At 38.2% G+C, this 19,628-nt stretch overlaps 1 protein-coding gene across 4 annotated transcripts in view; it reads right to left on the bottom strand.

The window, feature by feature from the left end:
- Positions 1 to 128: 128 nt before the first annotated feature.
- The window catches only part of myom3 (myomesin 3), a 61,087-nt gene continuing 41,587 nt past the window's right edge, over positions 129 to 19,628 (bottom strand). For 3 of the 4 annotated variants that reach the window (XM_067509856.1, XM_067509857.1, XM_067509858.1), the window contains 18 exons: positions 18,785 to 18,966; positions 18,346 to 18,460; positions 14,976 to 15,132; positions 14,414 to 14,520; positions 13,966 to 14,010; positions 13,650 to 13,786; positions 10,026 to 10,170; positions 8,063 to 8,122; positions 6,643 to 6,710; positions 6,013 to 6,123; positions 5,589 to 5,676; positions 5,306 to 5,344; positions 4,948 to 5,053; positions 3,345 to 3,508; positions 3,225 to 3,261; positions 3,049 to 3,071; positions 2,893 to 2,948; positions 129 to 2,732 (listed from right to left, as the gene is read on the bottom strand). In XM_067509856.1, coding sequence (XP_067365957.1) covers positions 2,463 to 2,732; positions 2,893 to 2,948; positions 3,049 to 3,071; positions 3,225 to 3,261; positions 3,345 to 3,508; positions 4,948 to 5,053; positions 5,306 to 5,344; positions 5,589 to 5,676; positions 6,013 to 6,123; positions 6,643 to 6,710; positions 8,063 to 8,122; positions 10,026 to 10,170; positions 13,650 to 13,786; positions 13,966 to 14,010; positions 14,414 to 14,520; positions 14,976 to 15,132; positions 18,346 to 18,460; positions 18,785 to 18,966 — 1,910 coding nt within the window. In that variant the 3' untranslated portion in view covers positions 129 to 2,462. The remainder of the gene's footprint in view (positions 2,733 to 2,892; positions 2,949 to 3,048; positions 3,072 to 3,224; positions 3,262 to 3,344; positions 3,509 to 4,947; positions 5,054 to 5,305; positions 5,345 to 5,588; positions 5,677 to 6,012; positions 6,124 to 6,642; positions 6,711 to 8,062; positions 8,123 to 10,025; positions 10,171 to 13,649; positions 13,787 to 13,965; positions 14,011 to 14,413; positions 14,521 to 14,975; positions 15,133 to 18,345; positions 18,461 to 18,784; positions 18,967 to 19,628) is intronic. The other variant, XM_067509859.1, reaches the window with a different exon arrangement.

Here is a 19,628-nt window from a genome sequence, read left to right as displayed (position 1 = left end):
AGGCACTGCCTGCAGAAAAACTGCTTCTTACATAATGATAATGGAGCCCTTCTGCATTATCATTATATTTGTGACATTATATTTGTGACAGACATAAAAAGCCGGTAGCAAAGAAAACAGACACGAGGGATGATGATAGTCTTTATTATAAGTTGCAAGAAACATAGTGGAGTTGGAAAATTGTAACCTGCAGGATCAAAATGCATTGAATATTTGCAAAACTGATTTATGAAATACACATTTTATGTAAGAACTCATTCATTGAACACGAGATCTTTACCAAACTTGAGAATATTTGCAGCTTTTCCTTTTTGTGCTGATGAACTTTCAAATGTGATTCTAGATGAGCGAGGCTGAGCGAGGCTCAGTAACAGGGTTAATGACACTACGGACTGTTTGCTTTTTGAGTGCATGTCATAATCTGTGCTTGCACAATCTCACACGCATGCACACACAAACACACACACACACTAAAATCTGAGGTCCAGTTTTTCGGTAATACTTAACTAATAAGAACTTTTTACGAGTTAATGAAATTTGATTTGAGAATAGTTCAGTACACTGTATTTAAGTTCAAACAACTGTGGGAAAACAGCTTTATTTATTTTTAACAACTGAAATATCTCATTTACAACCCCAATGTGAAAAAGTAAATAAAAACAGAATTTAATGATTTGCAAACCTCATCAACCCATATTTTATTTACAATAGAACATAAAAAACATCAGATGTTGAAACTGAGAAATTGTAACATTTCATGGGAAACATTTCAGAAAAATGTTCCTCAATGTAAACTTACAAAGACTTTGGAGATTCCACCATCTACAGTATATAATATCAACAAAAGATTCAGAAAACCAGGAGGAATCTCTGTGTAAGGGACAAGGCCGTAGGTCAAAAATGGATGCGCATGATATTTGGGCCCTCAGGCGGCAATGCATTAAAAACAGGCATGATTCTCTATTGGACTTCACAGCATGGGCTCAGGAACACTTCCAGAAAACACTGTGCATCCACAAATGTCAGTTAAATCTGTATCATGAAGAAGAAGCCATATGCCGTCTTCTCTGGGCCAAAGCTCATTTAAAATGGTCTGAGGCAAAATGGAAAACTGTTCTGTGGTCAGATGAATCAAAATTTGAAATTATTTTTGGAATTAATGGACATCGTGTCCTGTGGACTAAGGAGGAGAGGGACCATCCAGCTTGTTATCAGCAGACAGCTTAAAAGCCTCTCTGTTAGCATGGGGGTGCATTAGTGCCTCTGGCATGGGCAGCTTACACATCTGGAAAGCCTCAATCAATGCTGAAAAGGACATAGAGGTTTTAGAACAACATATGTTCCCATCCGTGTGCCGTTTCTTTCAGGGAAGGCCTTGCATATTTGAGCAAGAGGATGCTAAACCACATACTGCATCCATCACAACAGCATGGAGAAGAGTCCGGGTGCTGAACTGGCCTGCCTGAAGATCTTTCACATCATAAAACTAAAAAAATGCAACAACAAAAGCCCAGGACGTTTGAGCAGCTAGAATCCTGCATCAGACAAGAATGGGACAACATTCCTCTCCTAAAACACCAGCATCTGGGCTCCTCACTTCCAAGACAATTACATTTGTTATAAGAAGAGGGGAAGCTACACAATGGTAGACATTACTGTGTTCCAACTTTTTTTGAGATGTGTTGTTGCCATCAAATTCAAAATGAGCTAATATTTTCCATGAAATTTTCCAGTTTATCAGTTTCAACATCTGATATGTTATTTTCTATGGTGAATACAACATGGGTGGATGAGATTTGAAAATCACTGCATTCTGTTTGTATTTAAATTTTACACATCTTCCCAACTTTTCTGGAATTGGGGTCGCACCAAAAGCTCAGTTTAAAAGTTTAAAAGGTTTTTGAAGTTTGTGTTCTGACAGCTGCTTTGTGAGACTGTCACATTTGCTGAACAACACTGAGAATGGAAAAATATTGTAGCACAGGTGGAGTAAGAGTCAAAACCGGCAAACTGGCTCTGTCATGTTATAAAGTGGTATCTCAGCCTAATTTCTATAGCTAAAGTTTTTTAGAATCCACTTATTAATTGTAGATATGTAATATAAGCATTTAAATATCAGTAAATATCTAAAAAAAGGAAGAGTATAGCAACAAATGCAGTTTTACATTTTGCAATGAGGAATTTTACTGCTTAAGATTTTTAACTTGGGACATTGTGATCTTTCTCCTTTTCAAAGGCTAACTTACTAAAGGTTTTTTTTCTGTCAAATAGCCATAAATAATACGTTTGACAACCTTTTCTTTGTTACAGCAAAAGTCTGGATATTTTTATAGCGTATATTGTCTAGTATTCACATGCACAGTAGCCTGCAGTTCCATCATATCCATTCCAAGCTACTCACATCTATCTATAACAAATTTTCAATCTGAAGGTAAATTTTGTTTCCAACTCAGCTTGAAAGCTTAGCCCATCTCCACAGCATTTTCTGGAGGCTTCTCCCCACACTTGTAAACGCTTACAGTCACATCAACTGTCTCAGAGCCAAACTGGTTACACACAAAGATGCTGTACTTTCCAGAATCTTCCAGTTTGACATTGTGAATAGTGATGGTGCTGCACTTGGGCTCCTTGGTGATGGTAAATTGGGCCTGGTTGACAATCTCCCTGTCATTGCGAAGCCAGGAGATCTCTGGAGCTGGTTCACCATCGATGAAGCATGTCAGACACAGAGACTGAGGACAGGATGAATATCAGCGGAAAAAAAGGGAGAAGAAAAAGGTTAATACCGCAAAAGTGAAACTGGGACGACTTGAATATGAGAAACATATCGTGGGTGTGAATCAGTGTGACTCTAAGTAAAAGCAGCGTCCTAAAAGCTTGACAGTGTCATACCTTTCCCTCCATGATGGCCACCACATCAGGAAGCCCTTTTATCACTCTGGCCCGATCTGAAACAAAACAAGCAACAATAACCCTGCTGACACCTACTGTAGGGTAGTTTTTATATCTGTTGTGGACAGAAATATCTCAGAATTAACCGTAACCTACTTTTCTCAGCAATGGCTGATTGCCTGGTGGGTGAAAACAAAGGGTCAAGTTAATAAAACACTGTTTAGGTTAACGTGTCTATTTAAAAATAGCCTGTTAGCTCTGACATCATTATTGATTTCTGTTGTGTCACAGCAACCCTGCACAGCAATCATGCACTTCATGCCCGCGCTTACTTCAATCTCTGGTATTCCAGCAAGGCGTCAGCAAAAGCTGTTAAAAATTACAATTAATCATCAACAAAAAAAGTCTGACCAGTTCTAAAGAGGTGGAACCACAATATTATATCCACTCACCTTGTCCAGACAGATCAAGATACCGTTTGTGGGTTTCTTTGCCGTCAAACATCTCCAGGGAGTATTTGCCTTTGTCATTTTCTGTTGGGTTAAAGATATCAATCCAGACTTTCTGCATACTGCTGTCAGACTTTGTCTTGGCATCCTGGTCAATCCTCTTCTCCCTACAGATGAATGAGCAAAGATATACTGTTTATTTATTGGGCAGTCAAAGATTTTCACACTCTAATCCCACTCTTATGCGTATCCTATTGGTATGTGCCACATTCTTTACAATAACATGACTCCCCCTGTGTTTTTTTTTCTTCGACCAAAGTAAAGGCCTTAGACCTAGAGATGGTCCACTGGGCAATAAAGTTAAGCTGCCCAGTGCACTTCTTACGTTCTTTCTTCTGTAATACCTTGAATGGTCCAGCAGGTGATGCTATGAGTCTATCTTAAGAAACCTGTTTCATCCTGGTACATGACATACACGTTATAATGTGTTTTAGTGGGTTTAGTAGTATTTCAGAGTACATACAATAGTTGTTTAAGATGTTTGCAAATATGTAAGGGCTAATGTTTTTATGGTATGTGCATGTTGGAGAATTGTAGAGGACAGACCACCTGCAAAATAATGCAATAATAAAACAATTAGTCCAGAGCTTTCACTTTCTCCTCTCTCTCAGTTATTGTTTGACCTCCTGTGATAGAAATGTTGATTTCTCTTAAGGTTTCCCAAATTTACTCTAAAAGAGCTTTACTCTTTTTTAAAAAAAACATCGTATTTCATATCTCATGTACAATATATTATCAGCTTTTGTGAGCTCCTCAACGTGAAACCAAAACCCAAGAGCGTATGGTTGTTTTTCTAAAAAATGTTATAAACCCCACACATAACATACAGAACAAAACAAAATTCAGTTCGATATATGGTTTTGATTGGATTGATTTAGAATCTTATCACAATATTTGGCTGCACAGAGTGATGTGCACTGCTCTGTTAAATAATTACAGTGGATAAGGGGGAGGGACCAGTTGTTTCCGTGTCCAGATGTGCCCCTAAGCTGCCACAAAGAACACCTGCTTGCAGGCATAGAGATCCAGCTGTACAGTCACTTTTAGCATAGTAGCTGAACTTTACTGCTACAACTATTGTCAGAGTAGACTAACAGGATATTATTTGTATCATTTAGGGTCTCTTTTCTTATCTTCAACTCTGCTGGGTTTTGGGCACGTCCAGCACTCAGGTCAGTGTGGCTGGTTACTTTTTATGATGCTCAGGTTCGATACCTTTTGGTTCCCTTTGCCAGTTAACGTAGGCTACATACACCTGATCTTCTTCTTCCTGTTGCTTCTACTTCAGCTCTGTGAAATACCTCCTTTCACGGTCCCCACAGCAATCTCTCGAATACTGGCCTCTGTTTTTTACATTTCTTTCCATTTCTCTCAGTCAGTCATTCAGACCCAGTGACCAGGGACACTGTACAAAGGTTTTCTATCAATCATTTCTTCCCTGTATTTCACCACCACCGACCACATCTATAGTGTCCAGGGGTCCCTGTTTAGTTAGCTTTTGACTACTTCTTTCTCATAGATCAGAAAGTTCTGCATGTGGACTTACTTGAAGTGCCAGCTGGTCTTCAGGTAGCTTACATAGTATTTGAGTGAGCAGTAGAGCCTGAAACCTGCAGCAGTGCTCTGAATGCTCAGTGGGCCGGCTGACAATGCTGCAGAGATGGAGGGACAAACAAAGCCGGGCTCCTGATTTAATACCACGCATTTCAGTTTCCGTGGCAACTTTAAATACAGCGTTTCTAATCTGAGGACCTAAACACATTATAATTTCAAAACAACATACACAGCAAATAATTAAAGTGGCTTTGAGTTATATTATTGTCATCTCAACACACAAACAAGTCGTTGCCACATTTCACAAAAGTTGCCTTATAAAGTAGAGCTTCCAGCTGTGTGTAACTCACCACACCGTTTACTCAGTTGCTGGAGAACCTCGTCATATTCTGTAAATAAATAGAACAATTAAGCTTTGAGATGGTTTTAGTTTGTTGTTGGAACTCAATAAATACTGAGTGCAAGATTAAAAGGGAGGTATCTCAATACTGTGCACGCGTAATGAGATAGGGAGCAGAAAAAATTATCGCAGCATTTCTGTCACTGATGGAAATTGTTTGGCAACTAAACTGCAAAGAGTTACAAATGGGAATTATGCTTTGTTTTGTTTGCCAGTGACAAGGTAAAACTCACCATTATCCAGTAACTCTAAGGTGCTGACATCCTCTCCTCTCTTATCCGACACCACTGCTCTGTATGAACCTGCATCTTTTTTTGTGACCTGAGGGAAAACCATCCACCATGTTTAAATTAAACATCCATTTCTTTTCAAATGAAATATAGATATTGCTGGAGAACACCCAAACGCTTGAACTTGCTTTTTTTTTTTCCCAGTCTAAGCTTAAAATCTGATCCAAGGTGAACCTCGGAATGTCTCAAATAATTCAGAATAAGAGTCTAGACTTAATCCTGTAAACATCAACCATCTGTCAATCTGTTTCTATCTCACTACATGAGCTGCCATTCGTAAATACTGAATCTCATTTGTCTGAGCTCTTAACACCACTCCCACGTCTAGTGACCAGAAAGAAGATCAGGACAGAATCATTTTGTGTACCTGTGGGATGGTGAGTGTGCTGACCCCTAATGACTGGTCGTACACAATCTGTGTCACCTCCATGCCGTCTTTAAACCACTTCAGGGACGTGTCCTTGTTGGTATTTGTCACCTGTATGTGCACAGATACACCACAGCTGTTATGATAAAGCAGACTTTTCTCTAAAATGAAATGAGAATTAAATTTATAATCCCGGTGCAATAATGTAATATTGCTAGTGATATTGTTGTTTAAGCTTTGGAACAGTTTTAGTATTTCGGTATGATTTTGGTCACCTTTAGGCTGTTCCGAGGAGGATAATTTTACATTATAAAATGACTAAGTTTTTAAGGATTTTTCAGTTGTCATTTTGACTTTGTGGCATATACCGTCTTATCTGTATTACTTAGATTCTCTACAAATCATTATTGGAAACAACAGTGTATGACATTGTAAAATTTTTTTAAATGAGGAAGGACTATGTGCATCCACATTAATATAATAAAACGATGACTGTGCAGAGTGAGGGTACTAGTGCAATAACAGTGTGCTTAATATTATCTAAGGTGTAACAGAAATTATAGCGAGAATAATATAAACATTATACAATACAAAAATATATTACACTTATTTAGGTAAATATAAAAGTACCTTGCACTTCATAACCAGTTCGCACTCCTCATTTACACTCCATGACAAGAATTCCTGGAAATAGGGTCCTTGGAAAACAGAACAATTGGTTACCCATCTGTGCTGAACCATAGAAGTCTAATACACAATAATTTATTCAGAGAAACCGAAAAAGCACTAATGCACAATACTATCTCAATTTATGGCAACTGCAGGGGTTATAGCTGTGTAATAATGCTGAGCACTAACAGTGACAAATGCCAATGTGGCTGCACAGAAGTAGTAAACACTGTGCCCTGCCTGGTTTAAGTAACTACTTTGCACTTTACTAGACCAAGTGTGTTTTGTGAACTTGTGAGATACACGTGCGACATAGTATTCACACAAGTGGGCACTAGGACCTTGGCCATTAGACACGAAAGAGTGGTATTGCTTCTCCTTTTGCCATTTGAGAGCACAACTGATGAAACCAGGGAATGTGACAGGAAGTTTTCTCTTTCTCTATATAACTGATCACATCTCTTTCATTTTGCAGGCATGCAGCTTTGCTATTTACAGCATCAGAAAGACCAGACCCTACCTTTCTGAAAATGTTACCCAACTCGATTACTGCACTGCCCTACTAACAGGATTACCAACATCCACAGTCAAACCTCTCCAGAGCAACCTAAAAGTACACATGATACACAATTGTTCAGATCTCTGCACTGGCTTCCAGTGTCCTCCCGCATCAGGTTCACAGCTCGGTAACTCGCTTAGAGATTGGTCAACTCAACAGCACATTCCTACCTGAACGGAAAGGAATCACCACCCCATGTGCCAATAAATGGCACATGGGGGTCCCTGAACGTCACTGTGAACGACCCCAAGCAAAGCTCTTCTGCTCAGTGGTCTGACAATAGCGGAACAATCTTCTTCTCACTGCACAGTCAGCAACCTCTCTGCCAATACTAAAGAAAACTGTTAAAGACAGGGCTCCTTCACAAATTCCTATGTACTCAACTGAAACATTTCTTCTTATACCACTTTTCTTTCAATGTCGTGTCCCTGACTTAGATGTTCTGCTTTGTACCTCACTTGTAAGTCTTTACCACCACTTTAGATAAGACATCTGCAAAATGACTTAAATGTAAATGACTCCCGAGTTTGAAAGACCTGGATTAAACCAAACAGCTGTTTCATTACAAAGCTCATCAAAAAGGCTTTTGCAACTCTTCAAGGTAACCTTCACCTTGAAGTAGGTAAAATGTTTTTATTTCTCAGGATTGCTCACTTACTATCATTTATACTAAACTGAAGTAAGGTATTGTTTCAGGAATAGGTTAAACACTCAGAGCTCCTTTACTGTAATGAGTGTGATTTGGATTTAACCTCAGTAAAGTCACGTTAGGGCCAGTGTACTGTATTTGCTGTGTGTTTCTGATATTTGAAGACTTCTCACCGGATTTTCTCTGATGATCCCGTCTCTTTGCATCAGCCAACGCCAGCATCTGATGGAACTCTGACAGAGACATAAACATGGACTGAGTGGATGGACTGATTGGAAAACAGATCCCAGTTCAATGCTTTAGAGTAGAAGCACAAACTGATTTTAACCTGTTTTCTCAAAAGGATTCTTATTCCCAAAATAATTCTAAATGAATAATGTTTCGTTTATATGCGAAGAACTCTGCTCTCATAGTCTTTGTAATATTATTATAATAATATTAAAATATAATTTGTATTTCAAGAAATGTTTTAATACCCAGGACACAAAATGCTTTACACAATGTTAATGAAAATGTTCAAATTTCAAATCTAATTAAATGGGGACCTTCTAGGTGACACAACACATGGGCTGGAATAAAACAGGTAAATTAATATGACCTACAACAGAAACCCTCAGTTTAAATTAGCATAGGCTCTCAGCATAAAGTAGGCTTTGAAATGAGGTTTAAAAGCTGATGAATTGACCTGGATTTTATGCACAACTAAAGTTATTGTGGTGCTAATCAGATCATCTAATTGCTGCAAAAAGAATGAAGTAGTTAAGCAGAACAGATCTTGGGCATCCAGAAATGATGGTGCTATAAAGTGCAGACATTAATTTCCTTTCAGTTTAACTGTTTTTTACAGATAAACACTATCATTAATGTGGCCTAATGCTGCAGTAGTAGCTCTACACAGTGATACCATCCCATCCCGTCTTTGAACATTTGCAATCAAACAGACTTAATGTAGGTTCTTCTTATAACTAATTTCCCATGGATTTATACTTTAGAATCTATGCATGTGTTAGTAACACACACAGATCACCCTGGACATTTGCACCGGCTTGGATTTCAACATAGCCAAACATTCTTGAAGAGACACTACTGTCATGACAGCTCAGAAAATATTTCAGTAAGACAAAGTGGGGCACTTCAAATCATAAAGCAGTTTTTCCAAATCTAATTTGAACGTTTTTTATTATAGATTTTTTTGATGCGGGGTGGTTCTTACTACTGTGTTTTTGGTTGTAGGCATGTGAGTAAGAAGTGTTTTTATGCTTGTAAATTGTGTATGCAAGTGTGTATTTTCTTTTATACATTAAGTGCATTTTACAGCATTTCCTATGCAGGTACATCTTCAATCCAAGGCAATTTTCTCTGTTGGGAAAGAATAAAAGCAACCTTCACTTTAATCATTTTATAAAAAGTGCTGTCCAAACACTTAACTGACACATTGATAAACACTAACTTTTCCATTTGTTTAAAAAAAATAAAAATAAGAAGCCTTATATGCTGCATGCCCCCTGCGAACACACCGTTTCAAAAGGAAATGCATCACATTACAGAAGTGAAAATATAATTTAATTAAAATGCAATTTAATTTAAAATGTGCCAGTGTGAGTCTTGTAATTGGGATGTTTTATTTATATTGATGCCAGTTCTGTTGTATTTGCTAATGTTTTGTTTTTAAATATTTTATTAAATATTTTTTTTAGTAAATTAACTTTTATGAACATGAATATGCTGCTGCTATAAATGTTAAAAGCCACTCTCCTAGAAACTGGTGGGGAAAATGATGAATTATTTAATTATTGGCCTGAAATAATCACATTTGAATACATTTACTCTTAAGTACAGTATGTTCCTTTAGATTGCAGAATAATTGCTAAAATTCTCAAATTCCCGGACAAAACATGACCTCAATGAGAGGTAGAGCCAAACAACCTTTGTCTAACATAGAGCTTTCACATTAACAACTAAAGAAGAAGAACTAAAAATGACATATTTACAAACCTTGTTTTCAGAAAAGTTGAGATGCTGTACAAAATGTATTTTTTTTCTGGAAATGGGGTTTGTTGTACAATGATCTCTTTTTTCCTCTAGTTGTGTGCTTGTCGTACATTAAGACATGGAAGAAGAACACACAAGACTCACTCTGATCCACAAAGACCAAAGTGAACTGGTTCTTGGCACGGCCGTCCCTCAGCTGAGCTGTGTACGAGCCCTCGTCCTCCTGAGCGAGGCGATCAAACAGGATCTCCACCAGACCTTTGGCCTTGTCGAAGTTGATCTTACGGTGCTGCAGAAGAGCAAACAAGCATTGTCACACATACAAGTACAGCACACATCAGCTTGTACGTGGACAGATGAGTCCAGATGGCAGGTAGAAGCAACGTTTGAAAAATACTGTAAAGACTGTTAGTTATATAGAAGGAATATAATCAGTGCATGACAAGTGAAATGACAAGTATAGTTTAGCTGAAATATTCCTTATTCTAACACACACACAAACACACATACAAACAAACAGAGATGCAGAGGAAAAAGACTTTGAGCTCATTTTCATGGCTTTTATGTTCATCAAGATAAGTGTACGCCTTGCATGTTGATAGCCCTCGGTAGCGGATGTGATTTGTGATGTATGGCAAGCCTAAGGGCCCTAATCAGCTAAATGGCTTTTGAATTTGCAAACCTCAGCTGTGATCATTTAGAAATAATGTGTAATCAGTACTGTTCAGATGGAACTCTGATATTGGGAAATAATGGAAAAAATGAAAATGAAATACAAGCGATGAATGGGAGCTGCTGAATATAAAGCAGTCGCCCCACCTCACACGAACACACAGACACAGCCCTCAGAGTTGTGAAGCCAAAATAAATAAACTGTGTTGTATTTGTTTTTCTCTCTGTGGACACATCGGTGAATGGTCCAATAACCTTGACGGCAATGCTGATTACTTTTAGCTCGGTGTCAACAAATACCAGCACCGAGTAGGTTTGTTCACATTCAGTTTATGTTTCTCAATGATTATGTTTATTTTAGATCGTATGAGTTGAATTTGCGTTTACCCAAAATGGCAGGTGGAATCACCACCGTGTCTCCATTTTCCACGCTTTCATTCGCGTCACATTATTTTGGCAATAACAGAGTGAGAATATTTATGGAAATACCTTTTGGTTTTATTTTGCAAATGCTTTTCCTAAGCGGTTTCATAGTGCAGGTATACAAATTACATCATAACTTTTTGCCACATGGAGTGTACTAGAAGAAAAGTCACAGACCAGGACATAAGTATTTAGACAGCTACACAATTGTTTTTATAGTTAAGGCTCAGTGTTTAGCACAATCACTTTGAAATATAATAATAGTTACTGCGTTGAAGTCTCAGCTATAAATGTATAGACTCACATTCATAAAGGCATAACTGTGTAGGAGATATAGTCATAAAGTAGAAGATACTTTGCAGTTTGACTGAAATTATACACATCACCTGATGGTTTTCTCTTCCATGGTGATTCTCTCCCAGCTCTTCACAACAGTTAGCTGCGCTTGTTGTCAGTTCTCTTTGACTTTGGTTTGACCCTAAGCAAGTAGACACAACTCATTCTGACTGAGATCAGGTGATTGACTCAGCCAGTCAAGGAAATTCCACTTTTGGCTGTGTGTAACAATTATTGTTCAGCTGAACGACAAATCCAGTCCAGGGTGCTTTCATTTGGCTAAAGCTGAGCACAAACAATGCTCCTGTATAATTCAGCACTCTTTTTTCTACAGTGAAATCATCAACTGGCAGTCATACATGCCCAAGGCATACTGCAGCTGGCACAATGTTTGATAGATGGGGTGGTGCTTGGGGTCGTGAACTGTTTCTATTTTTTTCTAAGCTTTTCTCATTCCATCATTCGGATTTTTGTTTCAATCGGTCCATACAACTTTGCCAAACTGTGCCACTTTCTTTTTTTATGTTTCAGTGAGCTACAACCTAACCTTTCTGTTTGGAAACCAGGAGTTTGCTACTTGTGCTGAGGTTATGCTCATGATTGATTTGATTGTTGACAAGGAAACATGTACTCTTACATGCTAGAAAATCCTTGACTTGCCTGTGCAGAAGTAAAATTGCTTTTCCTTCACTATTTGTGCTCTTCAGCCTTCCATTTCAATTTGACACTGACTAGATTTGCTCAGTAATTTCCTATGATATTGGACCTCTCTAGTATATTATTTTGTTTTCGTTAACCTCATTACTATTTTTTACACTTCCATGGTCACCTCTTTCTCCTGATACCAGACTGAGAAAGCCCCATCTCAATGCTAATTGCAAGCGCTGGGAGAGCTTTGCCCAAGAAACATTTAGTAGTAGATGTCTGTCAAGTGTCAGCACTGAACCCTTGCAATTTGGATACTACATGTTAAAAAAGTTATATCTCACACACAGTTTTTCTATATTGTTGTGCACCTACTCAATTAATGCTTTTAAACTATCCATTCGTAATCATCAGAAACTTCAACTACACAGGTTATTAATGTGTCTCAATATATTTCACATATCCTGCATACATTCATGGCAATTTACAATTGCCCAAACATCGATTTATCCACCTTTGCCTTTCTCTGGCTTCTCATCAGATCTGACACATTTACCAGGTGTGTGCTCCTTCCACCTTGAGCTCAGTTGATCCTCCTGTCTCACAGGTTTTGCTCAGCCCTCACACTTTTCTGCAGCTTTGCACACCTGCTCTTCATCTTTGCTGGGAGTCTCAATTTCCTGCCTTTCTGGATGTTTATTAAAATGCTAATTGTTGTTTGTGATTAATAGTGACTTATCATAAACACAGATGCATGAGGCCACACACTAGAATTATACAAGCCCTGTAGAGTTTAATGGCATCTGCCATTTCCCTATTTTGCTACTTCTGAAAATTAGGTTTGACACAAAGTAGAAAAATCAACTTGTAAAAATGTAAAATTATTTTTATTTCTGAAAGGGACACTTCTATATTACAACCAGTTATATAGGAGGCATGTGAGAAATCTTACTTCTTGTACCATCTAAACAAGGGTTTCCAACCTGAAAGCCAGGACCTGAAAGGAGTGCCAAAATAAATCTGAAATGATTCAACTGATAAAGAAATGTATGTTAAAGATATTTTTTCTTATATATGTTTTTCTAAAATTTCAGCATTTAGAATATTAATATTTGCCTCTCAAAGCTCTAAAAAACGTCTCCACCATTTTAGATGGTATTTAGTGCAATGTCATTCTGATTATGCCCCTATGCTGTTGTACAGATGTTCTTCTCAACTCATTCAAACAAATCAGCAGACTGCCCAAAATAGGCCAATTAGGTTCAGAAGTAAAATGTCTCCTGGAACAAACAAACATTCGCCACATTTTCAAAATGTCAAATTTCTTTGACATTTTGGCTCATGATTAAGAAGTTATCAAACTTGTCAATCAAGTAATCGTTTCTGCTCTAGACTACAGGTTGGTTTCCAAGTGCCTGAGAAAAATAATGAAACTGTGGATCAAAGAGTCAGAAATGGTCCTTGGGATTTTCCTCACTAGGCTGGCAATTAAAAAAAAAAAGGCAGGTTTTCATACAACTGGGGTACCAATAAGTAAAACATCAATGCTTTTGAAAACAACTAAACTTGTTAATGTTGATGTATCCTTTCATTCAAAATACATATGAAAATTTTTTTGCAACAGTAGAAATGAAAACACGGAAAGGGTTTGTTGCATGCTCATACTTTCTAATCTGCAAAGGGATTTCTCACCGGAGTGCTGGTGATTTCTTGGTCATTGAAGATGAGACGAAGCTCTGCATCATCACTCAGATTCTCTGTCTGGAGCCAAAGGCGTACGTCACCTAGCTCAGAAACCTCCACCTGCCAGCCCGTCTTCAGACCTATCACTTTTAAAGGTAAATTAAGCACAGAGAATTACAGTTTAACTAACCATTAAATCACCAAAGAAACAACTGGCTGTACTCGTACAAAGTGTAACAAAATATATTTTCAAATCACAATTAATACACCGAGACTAATTTTGACAAGTAATGTTGATAAAAATAAGTTATATTTTGGTACATACGTGGGTTTCTGACTTGCCAGCTGAGTTCTTTGAGTCTTTCAAGGTCTGCAAAAAAGTACAGCAGCTGAAGGTTAATTAAACTTTGATCTGACTCACATTTTGTAATAGTGACATACTGTCAGAGTACCAGTCACTAGAACAATGGCTTGCATGCATGGCTCTATTTTGAAAGCCACTAAGCTGGAAAGCTGATTGAGAACATATGTTTTGTTGGACAAGTGACCTTGTGGAAATGGTTGCGAGAGGCGTAATTATTTGCTTGAGAGAAAAGCTTGATAGCCCTTAAAATTAAAGGCTCTGCACATTTCTGCCACCATCAGCTTCTCCACCAACAGTGGAGAGGCTTTTTTCATTCTGGCACTGGTGAAGATGTAAATTGGAGAAGACGTTTTGCTAAGACACACCTCATACACTATTTTAGTGTACTGCCTTCACACATTCATTTTACCTTCAGCTGTGAAGTCGTAGCTGGATGACAGGTTGGGGTTGTCGCTCACCTCCACCGTGTAGAGCCCCAGATCCTCCTCAGAGGGGTCGGTGAAAGTCAGCACTGATCTGATGGACAAGTTAAAAAAAAAAAACACACAAATGCATTTAGAGAGCATCTTCAGACTCTTGTTTTGCATGAGCACCTCATAGTGCTGCATCAACTGCTGCCCCCTCCCCAGCCAGTGAAATGAATTTATGTTTTATATGCTATAAATGGGAAAAACAGAGTGAATGTAAGAGCTGGTAGATAGGCTTCCCTCAAACTCTGAAGTGTGTCAATCCAAAAAGCCTGGGATTCGGTGGGAATCCTATGGAGAAATACTTCTACTATGACAGCAAAGTCAATTAGTTCAAGCCACATCGAAATCCTGTTCTTTAAAAGTGCAACATAAGTATTTTGTTTCCCTGAGTGTCAGAGGTTTAATTCTTCTAGACTTAAATAAAACATTTTTTCACAACTTGACCGAAGTCTTCTTGTTCATAGACACGGTCCACTCTATGTCACGTATACACAAACCCACCTTTCCTTTTGGATTTCTGCTCGGGCCCTGCTGGCATCAATGGGCTCTGTGTAGTCTTTGCTCCACAGGAACTCGCTCTCGTCGTTCATCTTGTCAGCCTCGTACCCCAAAAATATGAAGCCATCATTGTCCACACCAATGTCTATGTTTCTGGTGCCTGAGGGAGTCAGTATCAGAGTACAGTCTAGGGTTTTCTATCACGTAATATATAACACTATAATAGAGTAATCAGAGTTTTTGGTTGAATTTTCTGATTTTATATCTGATTTAGTGCTTAGTACAGATAAAGTCATTATAGTGGGTGACTTTAACATTCATGTAGATGCTGACAGTAACTGCCTGAGCACTGCGTTTAATTCATTATTAGATTCAATTGGTTTTTCCCAAAATGTAAATAAACCCACTCATTGTTTTAGTCACACCTTGGACCTTGTACTTACATATGGCATTGAAACTGATAATTTAATAGTATTTCCTCATAATTCTCTTCTGTCTGACCATTTTCTAATAACATTTGAATTTACAATAACCGACTATACAGCAGTTAGGAAAAAATTCCACTACAGCAGATGTTTATCTGAAAATGCTGTGAATACATTTAAAGAAATTATTTCTTCATCTTTTTCACCACCATGTGTCAATACTGTGGTGAGTAGCCATCATACTCCTGTGCAAATTGATTTAGTTGACGATTCCGCCGCCTCACTGCGTAGGATACTAGATACAGTTGCCCCTCTAAAAAAGAAGGCAGTGAATCAGAGGAGCCGACCTCCATGGTACAATTCACAAATGCACAGCTTAAAACAGGCAACACGAAAGTTAGCGAGGAAGTGGCGTTCCACTTATTTAGAAGAATCCCGGTTAGCCTGGAAAAACAGTTTAAAAACATACAAAAAAGCTCTCCGTGATGCCAGAACAGCATATTATTCCGCATTAATAGAGGAAAACAAGAACAACCCCCGGTTTCTGTTCAGCACTGTAGCCAGGCTGACTAAGAGCCATAGTTCTGCTGAGCCTAGTATTCCCTTAACTTTGAGCAGCAATGACTTTATGACTTTCTTTACTAGTAAAATTGTAGCCATTAGGGAAAAGATTCACCAGATCCTCCTTACAAATATTACGGCTAAATCTTCATGTACAACAGCTATAGAATCCTCAATAAGGCCCCAATCCATCTTAGACTGCTTTACACTCATAGATCTCACTGAGCTAAGTTCAACTATCGCCTCCTCAAAACTAACAACATGTCTTTTAGACCCTGTTCCAACCAAATTGCTTAAAGCTGTTCTACCTTTAATAGACACTTTCATATTAGATTTGATTAACCTATCTTTAGAAACTGGCTATGTACCAAAGGCCTATAAAGTTGCTGTAATCAAACCATTACTTAAAAAACCTTGTCTTGATCCAGGTGATTTAGCCAACTATAGACCAATATCAAATCTCCCGTTTATTTCTAAAATCCTTGAAAAAGTAGTTGCAAAACAATTATGTGATCACCTTTACAGGAATAATTTGTATGAAGACTTTCAGTCAGGATATAGAGCTCATCACAGTACAGAAACAGCACTGGTAAAAGTCTCCAATGATCTTCTCCTGGCTTCAGATAATGGACTTGTGTCTGTACTCGTCTTACTAGACCTTAGTGCCGCATTTGACACCATTGACCACAACATTTTATTACAGAGACTAGAACATGGATTTGGGATTAAAGGAACCACATTACATTGGTTTAAATCTTATCTCTCAGACAGATTCCAACTTGTTCATGTTAATGATGACTCTTCTTTATGCACCAAAGTCAGCTATGGAGTTCCACAGGGCTCTGTGTTAGGACCAATACTTTTTAATCTGTACATGTCACCTTTAGGCAAAATTATTAGGAAACATTCCATAAACTTCCACTGCTATGCAGATGATACCCAGCTCTATTTATCTGTGAAACCAGAACATTCTAACCAATTAGTCAAACTTGAAGCATGTCTAAAAGACATAAAGACCTGGATGTCCTACAATTTCCTACTTCTAAATTCAGACAAAACTGAAATCATCCTCTTTGGGCCTAAAAACATGAGAAATATGCTGTCTAACAATATAGTTACTTTAGATGACATAACTTTGGCCTCTAGTACTACGGTGAGGAACCTTGGAGTTATCTTTGACCAAGATTTGGCGTTTACGTCACATATAAGACAAATCTCTAGAACAGCCTTCTTCCACCTACGGAACATTGCTAAAATTAGAAGCATCCTGTCTCAAAGTGATGCCGAAAAACTGGTCCATGCGTTTGTTACTTCTAGGTTGGACTACTGTAATTCCCTACTTCTGGGGTGTCCTAATAACTCTCTAAAAAGCCTTCAATTAATCCAAAATGCTGCAGCAAGAGTGCTGACTGGATTAGGAAAGAGAGATCATATTTCACCTTCACTAGCTTCTCTTCATTGGCTTCCCATAAAATTTAGAATAGAGTTCAAAACCCTGCTTCTTACATACAAAGCTCTTAATGGTCAAGCTCCATCATATTTAAAAGATCTCATAGTCCTGTATCGCCCGATTAGACCACTTCGATCCCAAAATACTGGCCTACTTGTGGTTCCCAGAGTTTGCAAAAGTAGAATGGGAGGCAGAGCCTTTAGCTATCAAGCTCCTCTCCTGTGGAACCAGCTTCCAATCCAAATTCGGGGAGCAGACACCCTCTCTACTTTTAAGACTAGGCTTAAAACTTTCCTTTTTGATAAAGCTTATAGTTAATAATCCTCACTCAACCCTAACTAGCTTTTCTCTATACATTTATTTGTCACCACTGTATGCCATTAATTCTGTGTCCTACAACCTGTACAATGCTTTGTTGTTGCTTTTTTTTGTTGTTGTTGCTTTTTGTTGTTGTTGCTTTTCGTTGCTCTTTTCTTTTCTTTTCTTTCTCCACTTTCCACTCACCCCAACCGGTCAAGGCAGATGGCCGCCCACCCTGACCCTGGTTCTGCTGGAGGTTTCTCCCATTAAAGGGAGTTTTTCCTCTCCACTGTTGCCTAGGGCTTGCTCAAGGGGGATTTGTTGGGTTACTTCTACATACTTGTGTAGTCTGGACTTTATTCTGTAAAGTGCCTTGAGATGACTTTGTTGTAAATTGGCGCTATATAAATAAAGTTGAATTGAATTGAATTAATAGACAAACTATTATAGTGTTAACCATTTGTTTCAGTTTCACACAAACTATTGCTCTAAATGCTTGTCGTGTTTTCTTATGCAGCTCTCTGTGTATCCCAATTAGAAGTTTGCCTCACTACACTGCATAGAATCGAATGTGTGATTACTTTGCTTTCTTAATGTCTATTGTATCTCCAACATGGCTTGGAGCATAATAGCTGACCTGGTTTGGTCTGGGCCACGACTGGCTCGGTGGGCAGGGAGGCACAGCCCACTCCAGCCTCATTGGTAGCTGATACACGGAAACAGTAGGTCTGACCTGGCTGAAGACCTGAAACCTATATGTTGTTGAAAAAAATGAGAAAAATAAAATATTAACAAGTCATCATCATTATTCATTGCAATTACTTGAACCTTTACACCCACAGAAATATAAGGATATAAGGCAATGACACCTAATGACACCCTGAGCTTCTGCAAAGTGTGTTTTTTGAATAATAATTATTGCACATATGACTATTCAACAAATTCAAACTGTATAGAACTCAAAACTGGGCATATTAAATGAGGTTATGGACTAAACTCATTCATTTAAATTATGAGCAATCTTAAAATATTTGGGTGTGTCTTATCTGTGTGTCTTATTTTACCGCATCACTCACCTTGTAATGTGTATCACAGGCTGGTTTGTCATCCAAAACAGTCCAGTTGTCTAATTTGTCACCCTGGCTAATTTCCAGCAAATAGCCAGTAACAGGGCTTCTTCCTTCATATAATGGAGCTGCCCACAGAAGCACCAGGGAGCTGTCTCTCACCTCCCTGATCTGTAGGTCGTAGGGACAACCTGGATGAGGACAGCAAGGGTCATGACCATGTTGTACTTTTTTCAATGCAGGCCTTTTTTGTATTCAAAACTCCAATGATCCTGAATAAAATGTTCCACTAATGACCCTGAATAAAATGTTCCACTTAAAAATAATTAAGAATTTGGTCCTTAGTCATTATACCCAAACAACCAAAACAAGACGTTGATGTCATAAATCATACCAATGGAAACCAGAAGTATCAGCAAAGTCAGACTGAGTACAGTGACTTTCCCTAATCTAGCCCTCCTGACTTCCTACTGCCACATGGCAGTTAATTTGCCTAATGATTTTCGGTCACTTTTAAATTATTAACAGCATGGAGGAAAGCCCATTTGCCAAGATTAATGAGCTGCGCTTTAAAAGTGGCATGTGTGAGAGAGCCTTTCTTCATTTTCAATATTAATGTCACAAAATGTTGAAATGAGCGCAGCTACACATGGCAATGACTTTTTCTGCAAGTGTACAGCGTGTGTGTGTGTGTGTGTGTGTGTGTGTGTGTGTGTGTGTGTGTGTGTCTGCCTGTAGAGTATATGTGCTTGTAATAATAATAATAATAATAATGTCATATCACTTTTCAAAATCATATATCTGTCCTCCCACTTTTATGGTTTCCGGTTGACTTTCTTACAAAGCCCATTTC

Source organism: Channa argus, chromosome 7 (genome assembly GCF_033026475.1).
Source record: "Channa argus isolate prfri chromosome 7, Channa argus male v1.0, whole genome shotgun sequence".
NCBI classification, from domain to species: domain Eukaryota; kingdom Metazoa; phylum Chordata; class Actinopteri; order Anabantiformes; family Channidae; genus Channa; species Channa argus.
Note: the sequence above shows the minus strand (reverse complement) of the source record. Positions and strands in the feature narration are given on the sequence as shown.